The sequence below is a fragment of the Ylistrum balloti genome, unplaced genomic scaffold (assembly GCF_031769215.1).
Source record: "Ylistrum balloti isolate Yb309-2 unplaced genomic scaffold, AGI_CSIRO_Ybal_v1 Utg370522, whole genome shotgun sequence".
Classification (NCBI taxonomy): Eukaryota; Metazoa; Mollusca; class Bivalvia; order Pectinida; family Pectinidae; genus Ylistrum; species Ylistrum balloti.
Window position 1 is genome coordinate 457,327 of NW_026782334.1, and position 26,469 is coordinate 483,795.

The 26,469-nt window shown below is 35.4% G+C and overlaps 1 protein-coding gene across 1 annotated transcript; it reads left to right on the forward strand.

Annotated features, from left to right (window-relative positions):
• The first annotated feature begins 545 nt into the window (after positions 1-545).
• LOC132555892 (mitogen-activated protein kinase kinase kinase 4-like) lies at positions 546-25,525 on the forward strand. The gene is given in 25 exon segments (XM_060220273.1): positions 546-619; positions 2,235-4,068; positions 4,192-4,470; positions 5,129-5,290; positions 6,778-6,935; positions 7,327-7,484; positions 7,536-7,581; positions 7,870-7,969; positions 8,888-8,981; positions 9,314-9,576; positions 10,211-10,360; positions 10,552-10,713; positions 11,097-11,230; positions 11,480-11,561; positions 11,963-12,065; positions 14,733-14,900; positions 17,206-17,304; positions 19,330-19,518; positions 19,902-19,972; positions 21,767-21,883; positions 22,254-22,413; positions 22,799-22,918; positions 23,791-23,888; positions 24,354-24,533; positions 25,251-25,525. Coding segments are annotated over 25 exon segments (5,064 nt in total). The 3' UTR covers positions 25,314-25,525.
• Positions 25,526-26,469: the final 944 nt, after the last annotated feature.

Sequence of the window (26,469 nt, forward strand, 5' to 3'; positions counted from 1 at the left end):
AAAATAACTGATAGTTGATTGTAGATTGAGATAGGTTGGAAAGAGCTACTTATTTTAGTTAGCATAGCATTTTATATATTCGTTCAAATTAAACCGAGCAACAAATCATACACCTACGTTGTTTGATTTGACGCATAAAGGGAAACTATAAGAAATATAAAATAGTATAATGTAAATTTTGAGTATAAACTTTTAAAATTAGGTTAATAGGTCGACTATATAAAGATGTATTTGAGAAGTATATGCTTAAAAGCTAGTTACTTCTCAACTAAGTGAGAAAGCTAACTAAGCATACAAATACTCCCGCCACTTAGCCCATGTCACCGCTGTGGCTAGAGTGGCTGTGATGATACTGATCGATTAAACATGTTTTACATTCCATTCATTACGTATTTGATTAATACTTAATATTTATTGCAGTGCAGCCTTTTTTTGAGGATACTAAGACACTTATGTTCACGTTTGTTATTGTTTACCTGACGGTAAATAATCTGGATCGTTAATCACGTTTCTCGAACGTGAAATCGCGTGACTTGGAAACAGCTATGGCGGACCCACACAGGGAGGGCCTTGTGTCCGTCTCGCCAGTAGAAGATTACAACCCATTGCAAGACGATTTGTGAGTAAAACTTTATCTACACGAACATCAGACATTCTTGCATACATTGCACCCAGGCTGGTTGTGCATTTGGCATGCATTTTTAATTGTGCACATGATATTGATAGTACCCGTCTGCAAAAAATGTCAGTCTGTCCTTGGACAGTTGCAGAGTAACATTCGTCTGAGGATAACATGCATCGCCTAGGCAGTTATTTTTTTTCGAATTTTTCACTTGCTTCTTGTTTGTTATCTAAGAGAGTTTATTGAATGAAAATAATAAATAAATATGTGTCTAAGATGTATATTTGGCTGTAAGAATGGACTATTGACAGAAACTGATAACGTACAGTGGGTTGACAGTGCTGCAACTTGTCTGGTTGTCTTTGCTCCAGTGTTTTTTAATACTGCCACTCCCACATGTCTCTGAGCTAAGTGCATGTTCTGAATATCATACTCAGTTGGTTGCATACTTATATTCAAATGCAGTCGAGTGGAATGAAGCCTCCGAATAGCTGTGGAGCTGAAAAAAATCATCAGATACTGGAGCACCAGCTATATAGGCAAATTTGGCTATACTATAGTACAGTCAAATCTGACTATATATATGTATGGCGAATGTAAACATATAGATGAGGTTTGGTCACATTTCTTTAAAGCAGATCTAAAAAATAGATGATGAAGCAGGTAAGTCAGTGTCAGTAAATTTTTTTGACATATTTACTGTTTAAGAAATTAAAAAAAAAAAAATTATTGTTGCAGTTTTTCAATATCCACATGCATTCCCAATATAGTAACAACACCCACAGCAAGTCAATCCAATATTATGTTATTAACTTATTGTGTTGTATGCAGATGAGCATCCCTTTGGTGCAAGTTCTGGCAACAGGTTTGCTTTCAGCATGATGTTCCATGGCAAAAAATATAACTTATAATTAATGTGAATTATTTGTGTTACTAACTCTCTAGATTTGTCACCCTTTATTTTCGCTGTGTGCACACCATGATCGCGACCAGTTATGGCCCAGTTATTTACAATCTCCTTATATATGCATAGTAAAATTTGAATATATAGCCAAATCTTTCAATTTCGCCAGCTTTACCATTGCTCCAGTGTATCTATTGATGTCAAAGTAACTTAAATTAGACAGGCAGCACATCAGTTTTTTGTTTTGAAATAGATCAAGTACTCTTCAAAATAAGAAAATCCTTTCATTTGTTTTTGAAATACTATGTTAAAATATATTGCCTTTCATAATAATTAAGAAGACTATTTCAGCACATATAACTGGGAAACTAATATAAGTGCCTGCTCAACCCTTGCTGGAAGCATTTTTTCACTCTGAACTTGTTAAACTTCCAATCAAGATGTACACTTGGTTTGTTGTGATAATTTATTAATTGTAGTAATTAAGCTGTAATTTACAATTTTGAAAAAAGAAAAATGTTAAATGGATAGAAATGTTCAAACCTGCACCAATCAAATTCTACGTAGTCATATTATATTAATAAAGAAGTGTTGTTCATGAAACTGTCATTGCTTGTTGGTAGTTTTGACCACGATGTTAAGTATTCTTCTTCTCCTTGTATTGTTTTGTAATGAGTAATTGCGCTAAATTGCCTGTTTTATTTTCAGTCCAATGTCACTGGAGGAAAATGATGCTGATGGTAGTGATGATTTTGATGATGATTCACCCTGTGTATCATTAGATCCAGACAATGATCCAAGGTTTGAGGTAATGAAATACAGTATAACACCTCCTCCAGATCAAAGACGTATGAAACGAGAAAAAAGTAAGCATCAGTCATACACGCATCGAATATCACAAAAAGAACACAAGGAAAAGATAGAGATGAGGAGGAAGTCATTGGGGCGTGGTCCAATGAATGTTATAAAGGAAAGATATGGGGGCCGGGGAGATCAAATGTTTTCAATGCTTAGTGGTGTTGATTCAGATGATAATCTTGAAAGAGACTTTCCAGAAAACGATAAAGAAAAGAAACATAAAGACAGTCGTGAATCTAAAAAGAAAGTGCTGACAACAACAAGAGCTTATGATCGGACATTAAAAAGAACTTCTAGTGATTTAACAGCTCTAAATACTGACACTGCTGAAGTTCCACTGTATTCAACAATTGCTAGACCACTTGACAGTTCAGGAAGGTTTTCTGGTCTGACCAAGTCATCTCCTCTCACCTTAAGTGGTAGTGGAGCATTTGGAAATTTGGGCCTTGGAATGAGCTGGGGTCGTGATTTTAGGAGACAATCAATGGCAAATGTGGAGTGCCCTAAAGATCGTGTGGAGTTTTATAAGATATTCCAGGCTCTTATCCACATGGGTTCACAAGGAGGACGAAAGGATAAGGATGTTAAAGGAAAAGACAAAAATAGTAACCCATACTACCGGCGACAGATGAGTACAGAACAGGAGCTGTTTCAGGAGAGGTTCAGTGACTTTCTTTGGCAGGAACTGCAGTGGGAACTTCATGGTTATAGGGAAGATACACTCAAAAGTGAACGGACCAAAATACCTGAAGTATTAGAAAAAGTTACAAGTTTTAAAATTACCGTGTCTGACAGTGGTGAAGAAATGGTAGACTCGGGTATAAAAGAGATTAATTTGCTTTCTCCTGCTAAAGCAGCAAAGAGAGACTCATCTGAGTACAACACCATGACATTAAGTCAAATATCTATAAAGAGGCAGCTTGAAGCATTAAATCAAGTAGAGGATCTTCTATCCGAATTAGATGCTTTGGAGCAACTGTTTCCCACATCAAAAGCCTTCGCCAAAGAATTTCCTTTATATGGGACACCCAACTTTAAAAACCGTGTGAAATCTTTATATTTATGGCTTAATATTACTAGAGATCTTTGTCACAAAATGAAACTCCTAGGTAAAATACTGGGTATTCAACACCTCAATGATGTATTTTGGCCCATGTTGGACTTTGACACACCTTGCACAGCTGAACCAAGGGCTACATATAGTCATTATCGATCTAGCTTACCAGAGATTCTGGAGCCAGATTTAAGTGATGAGGGAGATATTGAAGATGATGAAGAAGAGAGTAGTACAGATGTTATATCTGGGGAAGACAGAACCCCATCACCACAAATCAAAACATCCAAAAAGGTCCAGTTTTCACTGGGAAGTGCTCGTTCCTCCAGGACTTCAAGTCCAATCACTGTGGAAATGCCAGAGTCATCCACACCCGTCAAGCAACCACCTTCCACGATACGATACTGGACTCCATCCAGCAGTCTCTCTCACATCTCAAGTGAAACCAGTCTTGATGAGATGAGTGTTACTAGCTGTGTCTATAGAAAATATGTAGACAAGACATTGAGGAGAATGGGAATGAACAAAATGCTTATACGATTCCGTGAACTCTTAGATAGAACATTACAGAGAGCTAAGGAAGCTTTACAGATAACAAAGGGATTAAATCTGTCTGACTCCAACAGTAAAGTGAGTATAAAAGCTAAATGCATGAATTGAAGTGAAAAATTAATTTCATCATTTTCATCAATTTAGTGGTTTTATTTAACTGCATATTATGTATTATTTACTATGTAATAAATATAATTGTAGTCACCTGTTGAAGAGAAGTCCCACCTGTCCTCATCACCTGGGCTGGAAATTCTGCCATCGGAAATGACATCCCCAACAACAACAACGATGTACCACCAGAGTATGAGCCAAACTGACCAGGAGCCCTGGGTGACTCACTTTAGTGAGATGGGCCTGCCCTCATTCCGACCTAGCTACCTCTTTCTTCTCAATGTGTTCCTGGAAGTTATACATGAAGCCTTGAGACTTAGACTGGAACAGAGACCAAAAGGGGAGCCATCATTCCTCAGTATTCGACCTGTATGTTAAATTTTTGTTGTACATTAAATTCTCATTCAGCTATAGGAAATGTTTTATCTGACCCTCTTGGGCCTGAAGGACGGGGCCCAAAAGGGGAAATTCAATGAATTCTTTAAAGTCCTACTTCTATAGAAAGGATTGTCCAAATTTGGTCTGACACATTCTTAGATAGAGGAGATTCTGTTTTGTAAAATGGTGAATCTCAGCCCTCTGGGATGGCAGGGGTGGTGCCCAGTAAGGGCACTAGAGCAAATTGCAGGATTCTGTCCCAGTTTGATCTGAAGCATACTTGGGTGAAGGAGATTTTTCATTAGTATAGCTGATGCCCTGGAGGCAGAATAGTGGGGCCCAATGGGGAAATAGATAAAGTCTCTTAGAATTCGTTTCCTTTTAGTTTGGATGAAGTAATTTGAGTTAAACAAAGCCAGTTGAGCGATACAGACCCTATGGGCCACTTATTTTTACATTTATGTGGACAATTATAATGCTAGTTGAGGTTATTGAAAAGAATGCTGTTACAACTGAAACAAGGAAGCACTTTTGTGGAATCTCATGATATACGAACTTCTTATGAAAATTCAAACAGATAAAAAAATTATTCATTCATGTATGAAGTGTGGATTTAAGCTTCTTACTCAGTCTTTTACGTGTACTTCAGCTGCTTCGTGAGTGTAAAGATGTGTTGCGGGGTGCTGTTATTGTGAAGCAGTACTACCAACAAATGGTGGCCTCTGTTAGATCTGATGAGGAGTTTGCTGATGAGGAGGAAAACTTCCCTGACCTAGAACAGTTTGATGATGATATGAGGAAAATGCTGGAAGTAAGGCTCATCATTTTAGTTGTATATACTTTTATGTGATGGAAGTAAATCAAGGATATGTGTAAATTTTATGATTGTTTAAACCTTCTTAACAAGGATGTAAATTTGGCATCAATGTAATTGCATATCTTTGGTGACCAAAGCACATTGGGGATTTACTAATAAGTGCTTGATTTTCAAATTTCCATTCAACCATTTGTCACTGAATTATAAGAAAATGGAAGCAAGTAATAGATTGTACTTACAGATTAAATTTCTTTGAGAATAGGATACAAAGAAAAGAAACTGGGATAAGTTTATGATAAAGACTACCATTTTTTTTTTCTCAGCATGGAGTGACTTTGAGTATATAACATGTCTTAAAAAAAAAGAATTGGGAAAGTTGTTATTAGACAGACACTATGTTTTTTCATGAATTCTTAAAAATCAAAGTACAGTTGGAACTTGTCTTGAAATGGCTTTGAGTCCAAATTCTGTTTGAGTCGAAAGACTTTTTTTTTTCGTCTGTATCTTTGTAATTTTAGTTGGATGACTCAGATTTTATTGAGTCAAAATTTAGGTTGAATCAAGTGATTTTTTCAGTCCTTTCAAATGTAAAGCTTGAGAAAAGTAATTCATTGTCTCAAAATTATTTTTTTTCAAAATGCTGGCACATCTTCTGACACAATCAGTCAATATATACACAGGATAGAAAATCACTTGTGTGCATAACACATGGCTAATTACAGCATATCGGTCCATCGTCCACACAACACTCCAGATAAAAGTTTGCTTCTTTATAAGTGCCAACATCCTGTAGCAGTGACTTACCTGTACATTTAAAAAGTAACTCATTTACACAAAAGATGATAACATTTAGCTTGGTTGCATGCATTTCCAGGCATGATAAAAATTAAATTGTCAAACCAGTACAAACTTTGACGAAACCTTATCCCCACAATTCCAAGAAGAAAATTTTTTTTTTAAGCTTGTTTACTAAAGGACTGTGATCGGGCACTTTGCTAGACTTAGTTCTCGGACAATGAAAGGGTATCAAAAGCAGGTTTTAATTTCTTTCTTTAAAACATATGATCTATATGTGCTTGGTCATTAAGGGTAGTGTACATGTGTGTGGGACGGAACAATGCGAGTACAAATGTATTTGATTTGAGTTGTTATTGCTTTGTTGTTTGGATGGATAAACCATAAAAGGAGAAAGCAGAAATCATTTTGTTTCAGTTTATTTTCTGCCATTGAAATAAATGATTAAATTGTGCATGCTATCGTAGCCTGTACTTCGATCAACCACAGTCAACATCAGGACTGATATTGTCAACCTTATTTGGACACTTTGTTAGAGTTGAATTTCAGAAATTCAGAATTTCAGATATCCTCCATGGTCCCTTGAATTTCAAGATAATGAGTTTTGACTGTAATATAACATAAGCTCTTGATGCAGTTCTTTTTTCAAAGTAAGAGTCCTTAGTCTGTCAGAATTCCCTTTTCAGATCTACTTCACATACATCCAGAACTGGTTAATAACATTACAAAACTTGCCTGAGGCTTCAAGGAGCCTTAAAAATGTACTGGAGCAAGAGTGGAGCTTCACAAAACAGATCTGTCCCCATGTTAGGGGAGGTGAAGCAGAGGCAGGAAAACGATTCAGGTAACCTCAGTGAAATCCCCAGTTGAAAACTCCAGGTTATGATAACAAATACATCTATTTGTTTAAAAGGAAAATCTGCAAAGTAGTTTCAGTGACAGTTCAAAACTTTCACTCCTGATTTTTTTTGGAAAATCAAGCATTAGTTTAATATTTCATCACATGCATGATTGTTGAACTTTATAGGCTTGTAGTTTGAATGTGAAATTAAAATAATTACTGAAAAAAATATTGTTGGTAAACAGTTGTCTGGTTTTTAGTTCTGTTTTGTTCTTGCTCTTCTTGACAATTTCTCTCTGAATTCATTTTACCAATCGATGTCCATCGACTTGAGTCATTCTTATTTCTGACATGACCTCAGCTGATACATTCACTTCACTTTTTACCTTTACAGCTCACTAGCAAGCAGTCTGCTGTATTCTATTGCTGATTTCCTGGATTCTGGAATTGACGATTTCAGTATTTCACTTTATGATTGGACAATTCAAGATGATGATGATGATGATGAAGATGATGATGATGATGAAGAGGATGATGAAGATGAGGATGAAAGCATGAAAAATGATGGTGCTACAGGAACTGACAATGAGAGAAATGAGGAAGACAAGGAAAGAGAGGAAAAGGAAAAATCACATATATTAGAGCTAAGGTATGCAGCTGTTATCTAAAGTTATCCTGAGCCAAACACTAAGCTACTTAGAAGTCTGTTTAATATCAGCAAGAATTTTAACTGATTTCTTGCAGAAGACGCAATTAACTCATTTTGTAAAATAGAAATGTTAGGAGCAGAAGTGATATTCAGTTTCAATGTTTTGATATATAATATATGAATGATATATGTTAGAGGTTGGATAGTGAGGTATTGTTACAGAATTTAATTTATACTGACATGTTTATTCATGCTTCATAATATGACTCTCTTCTTCGAATGTTTTAGACATTCATTCCAGAAAACCTCGAGAAAGTGTAAAAGTTTGTTCAACGAAGCTCGTGAGAGAGCATCAAAAGCTCTGGGGTTTGCCAAAACATTAAGAAAGGTATGTGGAAATCATTTTGGTTCTAAATCCAAGTTTTGGGATACTATCAGAATACCAAACCCAGGTCTTTTTTTTTTTTTTTTTTTTTTTTTTTAAGAAATTAATACATTGCATATAAAGATTTACAGTCAAACTTCTATGAATCAAACTTCAATGATTCAAATTTCTGGATGTATCGGAGTTTTTGTCCGGTCCTGAATTTTTTTCCTATATATTACTACTAACTTACCTCCTTTATGAATCAAAGTTTTATATATGGAACTTTTTTGTCAGAACATCAGCAAACACTTTTGTAATTTTCTACGACTGACAATGTGTGATATCAGTGCTGTCGTTTCTGGACAGAACACATTATGATATTAATTTGCTCTTTTAAGTTCGTTTGTACCTATAACTTTTATGTATCAGTCTTGAAATAATTGCTGTAACACTTGAAGACCACTTTAATGCTGCTTGTTGTTTCATTTAAAATTGTTCTATAAAATACATATACTGTGTGACCAGAATGCACAAATGTAACCGTAAGCATGCGTTACCAATTTTTCGTTGATTTCTATTCAAAGTTATTTTTCTCTTTTCATGGATGATAAAAATGCATCTTTTCATTTGAACTTGTGTTTTGGTATTTGTTGTGCTTGGTCAGGTAGAAATATTTTGTCAGCAATTATAAATATCCATGAACATGAAAAATAACCCACCTCATATGATTCAAAGTCATGATATATCAAAGTTTTTTTGGTAGTCCCTTGAACTTCGAAACATCGAAGTTTGACTGCATTATTGAAACATAGGTAGATGTGGTTGAATTTGGAGTGCTGGAGTCATGTTGATTTTAGCCTTAATGTTTTCAATTACCTGTTGGTTTGTCCTCCTATATATTCCTTTGGTATTATAATGAGAAGTTTCTATTTTGGACAGGACCTAGAAATAGCTGCAGATTTCAATATTGCAGAGACAACAGTAGAGCTGCTGGAAAAATTGCAGGAAACTTACCATGTCATGGTATGATGGAGTATCCTCTCATAATGTTATCATCTTAACTCTAACAAATGCTGTCATACTGTTTAAAGGATTTCCCTTTTATAATATATTTTGTTATATCACTATAATGGTTGATGGCCCTAATTACCTTATATGTGTTGATGGGCCGTTCAGCATATAATAATAATAATGACAACAATTGTTATATCACTTGTTTTAAGCTTTGGTAATGGAAAACCTGCTATTCATTCCATTCAGTGGGATACATGATTGTTTATGATTTTAATGTTGTAAATATTAGTCAGTTAGTAAACATTGACCTAAACATTATATTGATTTTATTATTGTACACTTAGGTGGAAGCCCCCCTGAATCCAGGCTACCTCATGTTCATCCCATCTAGCATTGTGGACAGCCGCCAGCTCATCATACAGTTACTGAATGTGACATGTGGGCGGGAGGACCTGACAGGATCCCATGACATCAACCAGAGGGATGAGGGTTACCTCCTCATGGTAAACTGTAGTGGGGGAACTGACCATAAGGATGAGTGTCCTTTGTGGTCAGGGGAGACAATCCAGGTAGAACCCACTGCAGATACAGCCATTGCTCTCTCACACATTGAGGTAAGTTCTGATGATCATGAAAGGTAAAAGTAGGAGATAATACCATGTGATAGTTGACTTATTTGAGGACATTACATTAATAGAAGTCGAGTGTTCAGGTTGCCTTATTTCGATGGCTAATGGAAATTTCCCTTTAGTCAAACAGTAGAGTATCTGGCAAGAGACTGAAGGGCTGCTCATTCGAACCCAGGCGGTGACAGGGTGTTTTTCATTTCTCTTTCCCGTTACACAATAATTGTATCTGATCATGTGGATTGGGATTCCTAACCTAGATTCTTGAATGTTTCTTGACATTACCGACACATGGTAAACTAGTTGAAAATAAGAGGAGTAAATCAACACACGGTACTCTAAGGTCTTCATGATTGCTTTCTCTGGCAATGTCAGATTATGCCTTGTTGTTATGATAAATTTCTCCATTTTCAATATTGATCATATACTTGTACATGACAGATGACTGCATGTTTTGGCTAGTATCAGTATTAATTTTCATGATAAGGTATTGGCGATTTATGAATATACCAGTAATAAGATCATAAAAGTTATCTGATTGAAAAATGAGGTGTATCATCATTTTTGTAGCTATGGTTGTTATGTGCTAGGTTTATTGTGACTTACATTTTGTGTTCTGTAGGTTGATGGTCTCCTGTTAGTTGTGATCCATTCCTCCCACCTTATGACACAAAGGAAAGAATTTGAGCAGCTAATGGGTAAATCTGTAGCTTTGGTCAATGAACAGACATCCTGTCATCAAGCTATTGCAGAATCACTGGGAGAACTCAAGGTAAACTAGAGGACATTATATTTTTCCATTTTTTCAAACATTACACTCAACATTTTACTAACAAAAATAATTGTATTACAGATGATGATGACCATGTGAAATTGAGTCTTTTGATAAAGATTTACTTACCTTGTAGTATTCAGTGTTGTTTGTATGTTTTACTGTAAGGTTGCTTCTTTTCAACACTGTAGGAGGCAGCGGAACGGCTACAGGAGAAGGTGGTGGCTGCCATTAAGGAGGTAGACACCAAACTCAATTTTGATGACATTGCGAAACTTGAGGACAATGAAAGAAACCACCTTCTGAACCTCTACAGAGAGACTATGCTCAAGGGATACAACTTTGGATTTGAGGTGAGAATTCACCTTTTTCTTTATATCCTCTCTCATTTTGTCAGTTCTTCCTCTTAATATCCATGAGATATGCACGGTTGTGTCATTATTTGTTCATTCCAAAGGCTTCCCTCATATTTTGATCTTTTTTAGTGATAACTGTTTGCATTGCATACCTGACTGTTTTACATAGAGGTTTTGTTGTGAAAGTGAGATAGGTTATCTATGGCATCCTGCTTAAATTTACATTTATCTGTGCTTTCAAATCCATGTCTAATTTACCTGGTATATTACCACCTTATCAACTCTTGACAATTTTGGACCAATTGATTGCTAAACATCAAGTTGTCAAAAAAAGTTAGGGCAATATCAGTTTTGATTCATTTATTACTTTTTATTAACAGTACCTGCGGGAAGTGACTCGCCTTGTTACAGGTGAGCCACGTCAAAACCTAGGACGTCGGCTTGTCAACTTTGCCCAAGATTGGATGAACTTTGTGATGGAGAAATGTGAACGTGGAAGAGGGATGAGACCCAAGTAAGTAATGGTTTTGAAAGTTTCGGCAAGGCATTCACAAATCATCCAACCTCTCATACTTTCATTCTTAAATGGTGGAAAGTATAATAAATATCAACGGATGAGTCAGATTCTATGTCTGTGACTAAAGAATTTTTCTATCAAATTTTCAGTGGGCTGTAGATTTTAATTATAGTTACCTAGAATGATGTTTTAACACCTGAGACACTGTATTACTGTTTAATGCTAAGTAAAATGTTGTTTCTGTAGGTGGGCGAGTCAAGGCTTTGATTTCCTCATCACAGCTTGTGAGCCGAGGGTCCTAGCATATCTTAGTGTGGAGGAGTTTGAGGTAAAATGTTCTTAGCACTGTTACTGTAAAAACTTCTCTGGTTTTGTTAGAAAACATTGGATTAACTACCATGATACTAAATGACTAGTAGATCAATAAATATAGACAACTTTCATTTATCCAACTTAATTAAATTTCAAGTGGAAATACCTCGAAGAAAATTGATGTATAATGCTGTTGTTAGAATGCGCCTTGATTCTGAGAATTTCTGCCTTTTAAACAACACTTTGATATTTGTATTGAAAGTTTATAGTCAGCAGAGTTACTGGCAGTGAAAGAGGCTATGATTATCAATAGTTAATAACATCCCTGCGATGTTATTGCACTCAGACTTGACAGGATTGCCTCATATGGACAACTTCAGTGATGGTCAACATTGACATGAAATGTTTTTTTTACAGAAATTGAAACATGATATTCACAACTGTATTTCCCATGTTATTGGTCAAGCGGAAAAGTACACGCCAGTCAGTCCAACTCATGGTAAGTCAGTATCAGATACCAGTGTTTGGCCTTGTCTCTCCAACTCAGGTGAAATCAATATCAGACATCAGTGTGTGGCTTTGTCAGTCCAAAGCATAGCTAGTCAGTATCAGACATCAGTGTGTGGCTTTGTCAGTCCAACTCATGGTAAGTCAGTATCAGATATCAGTGTGTGGCTTTGTCAGTCCAACTCATGGTAAGTCAGTATCAGATATCAGTGTGTGGCTTTGTTAGTCAAAATCATAGCTAGTCAGTATCAGACATCAGTGTGTGGCTTTGTTAGTCAAAATCATAGCTAGTCAGTATCAGACATCAGTGTGTGACTTTGTTAGTCAAAATCATAGCTAGTCAGTATCAGACATCAGTGTGTGGCTTTGTTAGTCAAAATCATAGCTAGTCAGTATCAGACATCAGTGTGTGGCTTTGTTAGTCAAAATCATAGCTAGTCAGTATCAGATATCAGTGTGTGGCTTTGTTAGTCAAAATCATAGCTAGTCAGTATCAGACATTAGTGTGTGGCTCTGTTAGTCCAAAGCATAGCTAGTCAGTATCAGACATCAGTGTGTGGCTTTGTTAGTCAAAATCATAGCTAGTCAGTATCAGATATCAGTGTGTGGCCTTGTCTCTCCAACTCAGGTGAAATCAATATCAGACATCAGTGTGTGGCTTTGTCAGTCCAAAGCATAGCTAGTCAGTATCAGACATCAGTGTGTGGCATTGTCAGTCCAACTCATGGTAAGTCAGTATCAGATATCAGTGTGTGGCTTTGTCAGTCCAAACCATAGATAGTCAGTATCAGACATCAGTGTTGTGTGGCTTTGTCAGTCCAAAGCATAGCTAGTCAGTATCAGACATCAGTGTGTGGCTTTGTTAGTCAAAATCATAGCTAGTCAGTATCAGACATCAGTGTGTGGCTTTGTTAGTCAAAATCATAGCTAGTCAGTATCAGACATCAGTGTGTGGCTTTGTTAGTCAAAATCATAGCTAGTCAGTATCAGACATCAGTGTGTGGCTTTGTTAGTCAAAATCATAGCTAGTCAGTATCAGACATCAGTGTGTGGCTTTGTCAGTCCAAACCATAGATAGTCAGTACCAGATATCAGTGTTTGGCCTTGTCAGTCCAACTCATGGTAAGTCAGTATCAGATATCAGTGTGTGGCTTTGTTAGTCAAAATCATAGCTAGTCAGTATCAGATATCAGTGTGTGGCCTTGTCTCTCCAACTCAGGTGAAATCAATATCAGACATCAGTGTGTGGCTTTGTCAGTCCAAAGCATAGCTAGTCAGTATTAGACATCAGTGTGTGGCATTGTCAGTCCAACTCATGGTAAGTCAGTATCAGATATCAGTGTGTGGCTTTGTCAGTCCAAACCATAGATAGTCAGTATCAGACATCAGTGTTGTGTGGCTTTGTCAGTCCAAAGCATAGCTAGTCAGTATCAGACATCAGTGTGTGGCTTTGTTAGTCCAAAGCATAGCTAGTCAGTATCAGACATCAGTGTGTGGCATTGTCAGTCCAACTCATGGTAAGTCAGTATCAGATATCAGTGTATGGCTTTGTCAGTCCAAACCATAGATAGTCAGTATCAGACATCAGTGTTGTGTGGCTTTGTCAGTCCAAAGCATAGCTAGTCAGTATCAGACATGAGTGTGTGGCTTTGTCAGTCCAACTCATGGTAAGTCAGTATCAGATATCAGTGTGTGGCTTTGCCAGTCCAAAGCATAGCTAGTCAGTATCAGACATCAGTGTGTGGCTTTGTTAGTCAAAATTATAGCTAGTCAGTATCAGATATCAGTGTGTGGCTTTGTTAGTCCAAAGCATAGCTAGTCAGTATCAGACATCAGTGTGTGGCTTTGTTAGTCAAAATCATAGTTAGTCAGTATCAGATATCAGTGTGTGGCTTTGTCAGTCCAAACCATAGCAAGTCAGCATCAGACATCAGTGTGTGGTTTTGTCAGTCCAAACCATAGCTAGTCAGTATCAGACATCAGTGTGTGGTTTTGTCAGTCCAAACCATAGCTAGTCAGTATCAGACATCAGTGTGTGGCTTTGTTTGTCAAAATCATAGCTAGTCAGTATCAGATATCAGTGTGTGGCTTTGTCAGTCCAACTCATGGTAAGTCATATCAGATATCAGTGTGTGGCTTTGTTAGTCAAAATTATAGCTAGTCAGTATCAGACATTAGTGTGTGGCTTTGTTAGTCAAAATCATAGCTTGTCAGTATCAGATATCAGTGTGTGGCTTTGTCTCCAACTCATGGTAAGTCAATATCAGACATCAGTGTGTGGCTTTATCAGTCCAAACCATAGCTAGTTAGTATCAGATATCAGTGTTTGGCTTTGTTAGTCCAAATCATACCTAGTCAGTATCAGATATCAGTGTATGGCCTTGTCTCTCCAACTCATGGTAAGTCAATATCAGACATCAGTGTGTGGCTTTGTCAGTCCAAACCATAGCTAGTCAGTATCAGATATCAGTGTATGGCCTTGTCTCTCCAACTCGTGGTAAGTCAATATCGGACAACAGTGAATTGCCTTGTCAAATCATACATAATTGTGTGGCCTAAAAATAGATAATTTACTTTTTCATTACATGAAATGTCAGTTAAAAGTAAAATTTAAATACCATGTATGTATTTTCGCTGACAAATGTTATTTTCCACTGACCTTGATTTGTATGTATTCCAGGTCCTATGCACATGTCACGCTCATCCAACAGTGATCTTGGCAGTAGTCGTCAGCCTCCTTACCTCCGCTTTCCTTCCTGGCCTGAGCAACAGGGCAAGGTTTCAAGGTCACTATCAAATCGATCAGCTCAGAGTGAGCCGCCCAATACTCCACAGTCAGCTGAATCCAGTAAGTACTTCTATGATGTCTCTATTATTTTAGGCCAAATTTTCCTGCTTGATACAGTATTGCTTTTGGTTCTTTGTTTTGCTGGGACAATGATGCAGGAAGATGAGTGTCGTGTTACTGAATTTGGTTGTGTTCACAGAAATATGATTTGCTTGAAATGCCTTACAATCTTCAGGATTAAATTTCATGATATTGCAAGGAATGTTTTTATCTAACCAGTTATTGAACTTTAGATATACTGCATGTTATTGAAACTGAATTAATTTCCTATCATTATCCTAACCTCCACCTCCAAATCTATCTCTGTCAATTTTACTGAGTATTTATTGGTCAATATATCACAGTCATCTATAGGAAATTTTTCTGACCCCTTTACTGTCATGCAATCCAATGACAACTTGAACCAGTGTATTTGGAGGTTACTGTTCAGGTTAGACTTTTAAAAGCTGTAAAGGCAAAAAGCAGCGTCTTTCTAATTTTAGGTTAATTATGTGTATTTGTTGATATCAACTTTTAATAATGGTTGTGGATAGATGTATTCAGCCAGAAAATGTCTTGTCTTTTTATGGTAATCATTTTGTCCATATTTGTGTGTAAAATACTTTCATAACAAGAACATGACAAAATTGCAATAGAAAATACTCTTCTATCATTGCCTTTCATCCAAGACCAGGATAATAGAAGAGAACAACTTTAAGCTTTTCAAAATCTCAAAGAGTCAAAATTCAGATGAAGTGAAAAAATAAATCACTGATGCTAAAAGTACACCCTTTCAACTTTAAGGCTATGGCGTAATGCATATTTTGCTAGAAATGTTTTATTATTGCATGGGTGTGAAATTATAATCTTGTTACCATTAGTTACTTCTCTCTTTTAAATAAATGAATACATATTGTTCACTTCTGGTTCTTCTCTGATTACCTAAACACTTCTAACAATATCTTATTCACAATGTCACTTTAAAACTTAATGATAAATAATTTTTGCCTGCATCTTCTACAAAAGAGATAAATCTACAATTTTGGGGTTATTTTAATATTCATCTCAATATCAAAGGTCAAATAAGTGAAGGGTTTTCTTTTAAATGTTGGCAAGTCTATACTGTCAATTTTCATGCAGTGAAGAATGATGAGGTCACTGTGGCCTTCATCATGAGTTCCATGTGAAATACTTCAGTGCAAATTCTTTTTGGGACTCAAAATTTGAAAAAAAAATTCTGAAAAAAAAAGAAAAAGAAAAAAAATGAAATATCATGATGGCCTCTGAAAGTAAACATACCAGTATGTATTAAGGATGGGAATTCTTTTTCTTGATTGCTAGAATCACAAGTTTATCTGTTATTCACTAACATCTTCTTTGTTGTATATATATACACTTATACATAAATACTTCACATTTATAATATTTCACAAGTAGAATAATTTCAAATATATTCACAATGAAATCTAATAATTTTAGTACTTCACTACACACACTGTTGTGAATGTTGCTAACTTAACATAGAACATTAAAAACAGTGACAAAAACCCAAACATTAGTATCATGTGTGCTGTAAAATTGAGTAAGTACATAGTTGAAATATCAAATCTGCTTTGTAAAATTTGTAGCACTCTCTGAAATTTGGTATAATATTGAATGACATCCCAGCTGATGGAAATTAGTAGCAGGTCTTTATATCCATATCTTTCTCATCTTAATTAAAAACAAAATGTCCTATTCACTTTTCATTCCTAGTTTTGAATGTGAACGAAGCATACATGCTGTTAATTTTCTCTTTTACTGATGATTGTTTCCTTTCCTGGCTTTATATTTGTCAACATGTCTTTTGTGATGCAAATCAAAGAAGTGACATATTGGCCTTACTACAGTAGTACATGTATCAGAGCATTGATTGAGTAATGATATAAATTATAAGTTTAATATGTCGATAAGTATGATGGAATTGGGCCGAAATGTGTCTGAAGGAATAAAATAAGTGTAGGGGAACACCAGAATTGTAATTTATACATAAGTGTATTTGTATTTTATGTGATCCATTGATCTTTCTGACATTAAATTATGTTTGAATGAAACTAAACAAAATCAGCCAAGTGCTCTTGACATGATTTATAAGAATATTCATAGGCTGATAGGTAATTTATGCATTTATAAAGTAGTAGAGTATAATGTTTGTAGGCAAATTTTATTTCGCCAATATGTCAGTTATTCCTTTGAATTTGTATCACAAAACGCTGGTGCATTGTGTCTCAGCACATTCTAAGTGTGGCTTCTTGTGTATATATATAAACTTTCTTGTCAGGGTCAGGGTATAAGCGTCTCTCGACAGATTACTCCCCGGAGGTAGATTTACATGATGGTGAGGATGGCCCAACACCTGATATCTTCATGAGGAGACGCAGCAGAGGTAGCTTGCCACAGGTTTTAACATTATGTGTTGGGAAATATGCATGTATAGAATTAAACTGCAGATTTTCAGTAACTGTTCTTCTGTTTTCACTACATTTTAAGCCATCTAACCCAAAGGGTCAAGATAACTGATTTCTATTGTGCATCATCAGTCGTTGTGTGTTGTGTGCTGTGCGTCTTCCACTGTCTGTAAACTTTTACTTCAAAGCATAACGCTTTGGCAGATTTCAACCAAATATGGTCTGAAACATCATGGTGGATGAGGGATCGTTTCTTAAACTCAGAAATTTGTTTTGACCCCTAGGGACCTGGAAATGGGGCCCCAAAAGGGTAGTTAGATAATACTTTGATTCAAAATGCTACTCTTACTTAATGCTTGAATTGGTTATATTCAAGTTTTGTCTGTAACATCAGTAGGGTTTGGGGTAACAAATTTAATTCAGACATTTAATTCAATCCCCAGGGATTTGGGGGCAGGCCCCATTACTCCTTCATAAAACTGGGTAGATTTTAACCAGATTTGGTGTGAAACATTATTGCAGGTGGGTTATAATTTCTTAAATTCAGAAAATTGATTTGACCCCAAGGAATCGGGGGCATGGCCCCAAATGGGAAAGTTAATCAATGATTTTGCTTCAAAATGCTATTGTTCCCAAATGCTCGAATGGATTTATACCAAATGCAGTTGGAAATATCATCATGGGAATTCATCATATTTTTCAGACATCCATTGGCAAATTCTGTGGTTTGTCCATACAGTCATCGATTGTCAGATGACCATTAAGGGCCATGGCCCTCTTGTTGCTATATATATTCTGAAAGCATGAGTGATTTGCTAAATGTAGTTTTCTTTATATATTTAGTATATATGTGCTAGTGGTCTGTATTTCTGTAATACAGTTTGATGAAAGTTTCAGAGTTAAGTTTGAAAGAGTGAAACTCTGTTGGTGTAGGATATTGTTTATTTTTATTACTTGCTCATTAGTTCATGCCCACTCAAACACTATCGCCTAAATATAAGTAAATGAAGCTTATCTCTCTGTACTTTAGGCAAGATCTATATAAGACGAAACTGTATGCTACTATAAGAGATTTATGAATGAAAGCTTGCCTGAGAAAATAAATTTTTTGATTTTAAAAACTGTGTTTTACATTTCAAGTACTAGTTCTTTACTTTTATTACCATAGAGTTAAATCAATTTGGCAATTTCCCTGTTTGTTTATTCCATTACTTAAAAACTATATTCAGTGAATTCAGCATAGCATAAAGAAATTGATGTAGGTTTTACAATGCTTACATAGGTTTGGAGACATGAACATTTGTTAACTTAGTTTAAAAGGACAGAGTGAAAACTTGATCAGAGAAAAAAAAAGGTGTTACTTAACCATAAGGTATAGCCATTATTATTGGCTGTGACAAAGGAATGGATGGGAAACAAAGTTTGTAATTTTCTGACTGCATTCATACCCATTATTATAGAAGCTGTATTTTAATTGCTCAATTTTTCTGGCTGAAAGACATGATTTTTTCTTTTCGAATTGGTGAGAACTATAACAGTATTCAGACTGACTTGAAATTTTGGAAAATCATAAAAATTGCTTTCCATTGTGTAAAATGTCATTTTGCTAATTGAATCTACTTTGGTTTCTAAATTTTCATCTTTAGAGAAAAAAATGGAGACAAGACCGAAAAGTCTACAAAATGATTATTAATTTCTAATAACCACTTGCATGAATGTAGATGCTACATAAAATATTTGGATCACTGAAGTAGATTTTTATCTCATTCTTGAAATAATATTGTGTTTGTTGTATTTTGAAACTCATTTAATGACTTACTGGTCATGAAGCTGTGTTTCCACATCTTTTTCAGAAAATGTATTCTTCAATTCCAATTTTTCAACATGTTTCTTCAATTCATATTAAGTAGTTCATGAAATCATTGCTATATGTTCAGATATTTTACTAATAAATTCATTAAAAGTTTTCTCTCTTATCATTTCAGCAAGTTCTGGTGACCTAGGAAATCCATTGAATACTGTTTCTCGTCGGGAAAGGTTGATGACAGCTATTGATGATTTAGAAAACACTCGAGATGAAAGACTACAAGAAAAGCGGGTGGTAGGAAGAAAGACCAGTCGGAGAAACGAACCTGAACAGCGTATTAGTGCACGACGAGTGAACTTCCGGTGGCAGAGGGGAACAAAAATAGGTATTTGTAATACGTAATAGTTATTGTATAAAGATTGTGATTTGGATAGGTTCTGTAGGATCAAGTTCATAGGAATGCTATCAGTTTTCCTGCACAGAAAAAATTATGTTATTTTCATAACAATATAAATGTATGTTTGTTCATTAAAAATATTCTCGTTTGCAGATTTTAGGAAAACATTGGGGATATAATAAGTGTTGAGCATTGTTTTTCTGCCTTTGTCATGAAGACATTGTGTGTCACTCACATTGTCTGTTTCTCCAAAATGCTTTTCCTTCTGCTGTTGTACCACACTTTCAACTTTTGTTAAACTGATCATTTCTTCCATCAAAGTAATGTGGGTGTTTTTAAAATGTAAATTAATCTGTATTTCAATGTTTCAGGGGAAGGTCAATTTGGCAAAGTATTCTCAGCTGTTAATATGGATACTGGTGAACTGATGGCCATGAAAGAGGTGAAGTAATTTCTTGTATACTATGTTGTTTCTGATTTTGTATAAGGTATACTATATATACAGTAATCTCCACTCCCCCGTTTTATCATCAACCCTGCGTATAGCCATGATTTTGCTTAGAATGTTTTTACTACTATATAAAACCCTTTTAGTTATGTCATCTTCTGCATACCCTGCCAACCATTTTCAGATATAAAAGTATCAAATCCCTCAACTATATTGCCATTGTTAACAAACTTTGCTTCACTGGATAACAAGAGTTAAAAGATCAAATTGAAATTATGTTTGATTTTCCACTTCGGTATATTGTCTTTGTTCCAGTTGTACATAAGCAAATTTTACTGCATACGAGTTGTGTCATAGGTTGTTGTACTGAAGCTTGCCACCCCGTTATACTGTCAAAATTGGCACAGTACAGAAAGTGACAATATAACCAGGACTATTGTATAAAACATCGTGTAGTGTGCTTCAGATTTATACTGTAGGCTGCTGTTTTTAGGTCGTCTGAGCCGAAGGCTCATGGTGACCTATTGCAATCATGATTTGTCTGTCGTCGTGCGCCGTGCGTCGTTAACTTTTCACATATTCGACTTCTTCTCAAGAACCACTGAATAGATTTTGACCAAACTGGGAAGCCTCTTCAAGTTTGCGAAGAAAAAGGGCATGGCACAAATAGGGGCCCCATGAGGGGGGAAAAGGGGGTAAAATTAGGTAAATCTTTAAAAATCTTCTTCTCATTATTATAGCATGGTCTACAAAGTTAGCGAATGAAAAAAAAATCGGGTCAAAAACGGCCCCACTAGGGGGCGCTCAAAATGGTCAAAAATTCAACTTTGACCGATTTCAAGCAAATTTGGTTGAAAGCATTCCTTAGTGAAGGACATATGAAATTATGTTGAAAAAAGTGATTATGTTCCCTTTGGGTCCCATAAGGGGTGTAAAAGGGGCCATATGTAAAAACCTTCATTAAATGACTTCTTCTCAAGAACCAGTGGATGGATTTTGACCAAACTTGGCACAAAGAATCCCCATGGGAAGCCGCTTCAATGTTGCGAAGAAAAAGGGTGTTGCCCCAGTGTGGGCCGCAGGAGGGGGAAAAAGGGGGTAAAATTAGGTAAATATTTAAAAATCATTTTCTCATGAACCAACAGTCATATTAAATTCATATTTGATATTTAGGGTCCTTATGGCAAGGTCTACAATGTTTGTGAATGAATAAAAAATCGGGTCAAAAATGGCCCCACGAGGGGGCACTCAAAAGGGTAGAAAATTCAACTTTGATCGATTTCTACCAAATTTGGTAGACAGCATCCCATAAAGGGTGCAAAAGCGGCCATATGTTAAAACCTTCATTAAATGACTACTTATCAAGAACCAGTGGATGGATTTTGACCAAACTTGGCACAAAGCATCTGCATGGGAAGCCGCTTCAAGTTTGCGAAGAAAAAGGGCGTGGCCCCAATAGGGGCCCCAGAAGGGGGGGAGAGGGGAAACTTTATATGAATGTTCTACACAAGGTCCTGGCAAGTGTTTTAACTTTTTTGGGCGATTCAAAATCCAAGATGGCCATCCTGGCCTCTGTTTGGCTAAGACATTATGGACTTCCTCTCAACAACCATTGGGTGGGTCATGTTCAAACTTGGTACAGATGTTTTACACATGGTCCTGCACAAGTGTTGTTACATTTTTGCAACATTTTAAAATCACCAGATTATTGACATATATTCCTCAGGTGATCGTTAAGGCCCCTTGGGCCTCTTGTTATTTCAAACCATGTTATTTTTTTTTTTACAGATGAAGTTTCAAATCAATGATCACCAAGCATTAAAAGAGATAGCAGATGAGATAACACTATTTGAAGGGATCTTACACAACAACCTTGTGAAATATTATGGTGTTGAAGTGCATAGAGTAAGTCAATTAGTGTTGTAAATGATACTGTATCTTGTTCAAACCAAAACAGCAGGTTGCTGCTGAACACTTGTTAAGGTAAAAAACATATTTGTTTCAGTTGACTTCTTCGATTTCAAAGTGATGAGCACTGTTAAAGCCTGAAACATCTCTCTCTCTCTTTGTGTGAATATTGACAACATGCCAAACTTCATTAAGTTTTGAAAAGCCGTCAGTATAAACAATGAAATGTTAACATGTACTTCAGATAACTCAGAAGTTCTTGATAAATACATGTAATGCTGTTGTGATTAAGATGTGTTAAACCTCTCCATAGATTTGATGAATACTATGAAATATTTCCTACTTTTTGTTTGTTTGGTTTTTGTAGGATGAAATGTTAGTATTTATGGAGTATTGTGACCGAGGAACATTAGAAGAAGCAGCTAAGATGGGTCTTCCAGAATCACTTATCCGTATTTATACCAAAGAGATTCTGTTGGCGGTCAACCATCTCCATGACAACAACATTGTACACCGGGATATCAAAGGTTATAAATCAAAAGTTTAACTGGGAATAAGATTTTTTTGCACAAGAGAAGAAAATTTAATCTAATGAATGAAAGTAGCTTTTCCTTTCATTAGAAGCAGGTAGCTGATAAAAACAATTGTCCTATAAAAGATGTATCGGACTTTCAATAAAATTTTCACAAAGTTTACTGACGTAACTTCAACTTGAAATCTAATTAGAATGCCTGTTTGGTTCATTTGCAATAATTTTTGTAAGTGTTTTCAAGTTTTTCACTAGAAAAAATGGAAAATACATAATTATAGTTAGAATGATTGTATTTGATGTACAATGTTAGCCAATGAGAAAAAAAAGAAAGTAACAATTATTTCATGTTATGAGTTGCTATATGATGTTTATTCTTTCAGGTGCAAATATTTTCCTAACCTCAAGTGGTTGTCTAAAACTGGGAGATTTTGGCTGCTCAGCGAAGTTAAAAAGTCACACAACAATGCCTGGAGAGTTCAACAACCTGGTGGGGACAACAGGTAAACTTTTATATTTGATGGGGATGTCAGGGAAACTTTAATATCTGGTGGGGACAACAGGTAAACTTTAATATCTGGTGGGGACAACAGGTAAACTTTAATATCTGATAGGGATGTCAGGTAGATCTGTATATCTGGTGGGGACAACAGGTAAACTTGTATATCTGGTGGTTATGTCATTTGTATTTCTGGTGGGGATGTTGGGTAAACATGTTTTTCTGTTTTGGACAACGGTAATTTTATATGTATGTCACTAAATGTCATGTACTGGCATTTTATAAAGAATGAATTAATAATATTAGACAGGAGATATTGATCAATTATGAATTAAGAAATATATATCAGACAGGAGATAGTGATCACTTATGAATTAAGATATAAGTATTAGACAGGAGATAGTGATCACTTATGAATTAAGATATAAGTATTAGACAGGAGATAGTGATCACTTATGTCACTGAATTTGTTTTTATGGAGGGAACACACTCTTACTTGTCAGAAGTTACAATTATTTCCTGTAAATGTTATCAGGAAAACTGAAAAAGATTATGTGAAAATGATTTTATTTCAAATACAGTATACTACAATCGTAAAGGAAAAAATATTGCAAATTGAAAATTTTGCCTTCCAACAATTTTTGTAAGAAACAAGTCAACTTGGTTCATCAGAAATCTACTTACTGGGTATGTTATCAGACAACTGAATAAAAATTCAAATGTCAATGTCACATTTTAGTTATCATCTTATTTTCTACAGACAAATAACATGTGATATTAAGTGGTTTTCACGGTATATTTTACAGCATATTGTTGTTTTCATTTGTATTACTGTACCAGGGTAATATTAAAGAATAAGAAAATGTTTCGTTACAGCATACATGTCACCAGAGGTGATCACTAAAGTTGGACATGGTAGAGCAGCTGATATCTGGAGTCTTGGCTGTGTCGTCATTGAAATCTTCACAGGAAAGGTAGTTTCAAACGAGAGCAGCTTCATTTGATCAAATTGTATTGACCTAAAAAGATTGACAATAGGTAAAAGTTGAAACAGTTTGACAGTGTAATAGTTAAAAGGATTGACAATAGGTGAGGTAATAGTAAAAATGATTGACAGTAGGCAAGGTTGTAAACAGTCAGAAGGAGTCATGATTAAAAAGATTGATGGTAGTTGAGGTTGAAAACAGTTCAATGGTGTAATGTTCAAAAGAATGGGCAATAGGCAAGGTAAAAAAACAGTTGTGCCCTTCGTGGTAAATGTGTTAATATAGAAGGGGCTAGCAAGTTGTTATCACTATTCCAAATAACCTCCGAAATATGTAGATAAATAGAAGGGGCCTAACAAGGTCATGGTAACATGTCACTGTTTTCTGAAAATACACATTAAATATGAGCATGTAGTATCAATTCTGAATACATGTACTTAATTTGTATTACAGAGACCTTGGCATGAGTTTGACAACAACTTCCAGATTATGTTTAAAGTTGGCATGGGAGGAACACCGGCCATCCCGGAAAAGTTGAGCGAGGAGGGCAAGGAGTTCTTATCTTTCTGCTTTGTACAGGATCCTGCAGAGAGGGCATCAGCCAGCTTTCTTGTCGACCACGCCTTTGTAAAGGTCTGATAATACATTGAATACAGACACAGTAGGTTTACATTCCTTATCATGTGGTCGCTGTCAGATTTATTTTTGTTTATATTTATCACTCACCTGGCTCACCTGATCTTGTTTCTGTGATCTTTACAACCTTTTTGTGTCACATCACTTGCCTAAAATTGCTCATTATGAAACCTCAGCAGTATGTTAAATGAGAGCAAGTATGGATTTGTTTTAATTTACATATCAGTGGTAGTATTCTGCTGTCTGTACTTGTCTTGCTTTGGAGCTCGATGAAGGAATTTGTGTTGGTTTTAATACTAATTCAGTCACAATTTATCACCCATGAGAATGACTAAAGCAATATTCAGTCTTCAGATGAATAAATCCTTAATTATGCAGTTATTTGGGTGTGTATGTCATTATCTAGTCTGTCATTTATTTATTGTTGTCATTGACATTGTTAGATTTCAAAATTTATTTAAAGTTGATTTAGGAGTATTAGATTATAGTTTAAACTATAAGAAATACTTGTTAGTGTTCTACTCAAATTCATATACAGAGGTAGTGTTTGCCTTTTGAATTACAAATAAAATAAACAAATAGAAATTCAAATATGAGCGATTAGCGACTCTTCTAGCTTAGTAAGCTTAACATAATCCATCCTGGTATGTTATATGTTAGTAATGAAGTCTTTCAATAAGTCATGTATTGACAATATGTGGGTTTATCTAACAGGTTGACATCCAAGAAACCGTCTCTCATGAGAGAACTGAAGACATAGAATCTCCGTTGGAATGATCGCCGTACAGACACCGTTTGGAAAGGCTGTTGAAGGATTATTTGATCAGGCACTCTAGGTCCTAACACATGTTATAAACAAGAAAAGCTGTCCTATAGCCTTTCATGTTGCCAGTTCATTGAGTCAAAATTGTCACTAAATGTTATGAACATTAACAGTGACCAAGTTTTTGTGATACAATATTTTTGTTGAAATACATTTTATGAATGAGAAGGCCATTGTGATATCTTACAAAAATAAAGTGGCCTTTTCATTTGAAGCTTGAAATAACTGTAAATATTGTAAATGTAAAATATTTAATCTAAGTTATCAACTGTAAATAGTGCTGACCACCAAATTTCATTATCAAATGTGAGGTGGATTTTGTGATATTTTACGGCCGTGTTGCCATAGCAACCACCTCATCTGTGATCTTAAAAGTCTCTTAATTTTTCCACTCCCTACAAACAGGCCCAAATTTTCTTTCATGCCAAGATTCCTCTATCATAGACTGAATAACTTGTTCAGTATCAATATATAATTGTGGGAATAGAAATTGTTGGTGAACACAAAAATTACCAAGTTTTATAAAAACCAATTTAAATATGATGCCATTTTTATCAGTTTTTTCTAAATATGCAAACTTTGCCTAATTTAATTCTTTTGTGTCTTGTGACACACATTTAATTGATAGGATTTTTTTTTATGAAAGATTACTTCTCAAAATGATTTTAATATCTTTGAACAAATTTTAATGTGTGTATATTAACCACAAACTTATGACAATCAGAGGTGTTCCCACATTTGTTAGCTCTCTGAAATGCAGTTAGGTGTTTATAAGTCTATATAATTTTATGGTCTTAATAATGAGTATTTTTACAAAACACCATGTTTCATTTGAAACTTGTCTTCCATTTTGCTCTACATCAATGTTTAAGGTATTAGTGATTTGGACATTTCAGATTAATACTGTATAGCAGGTTATTATCATATGAATGGTTGTTTTGATATTTCACAGGATTTTAATGTGATCATGAAAGTTTTATCCGTGAAAAGTGACAAATGCACATTTTGTCTGCAATTTACACTGACGCTCAGTACTGCTGTCATATTGGCATCATCATCAGCCAGTTCTGAATTGCCAGTCTTGTTTGAGTCAATGTTATTTTCACAGAT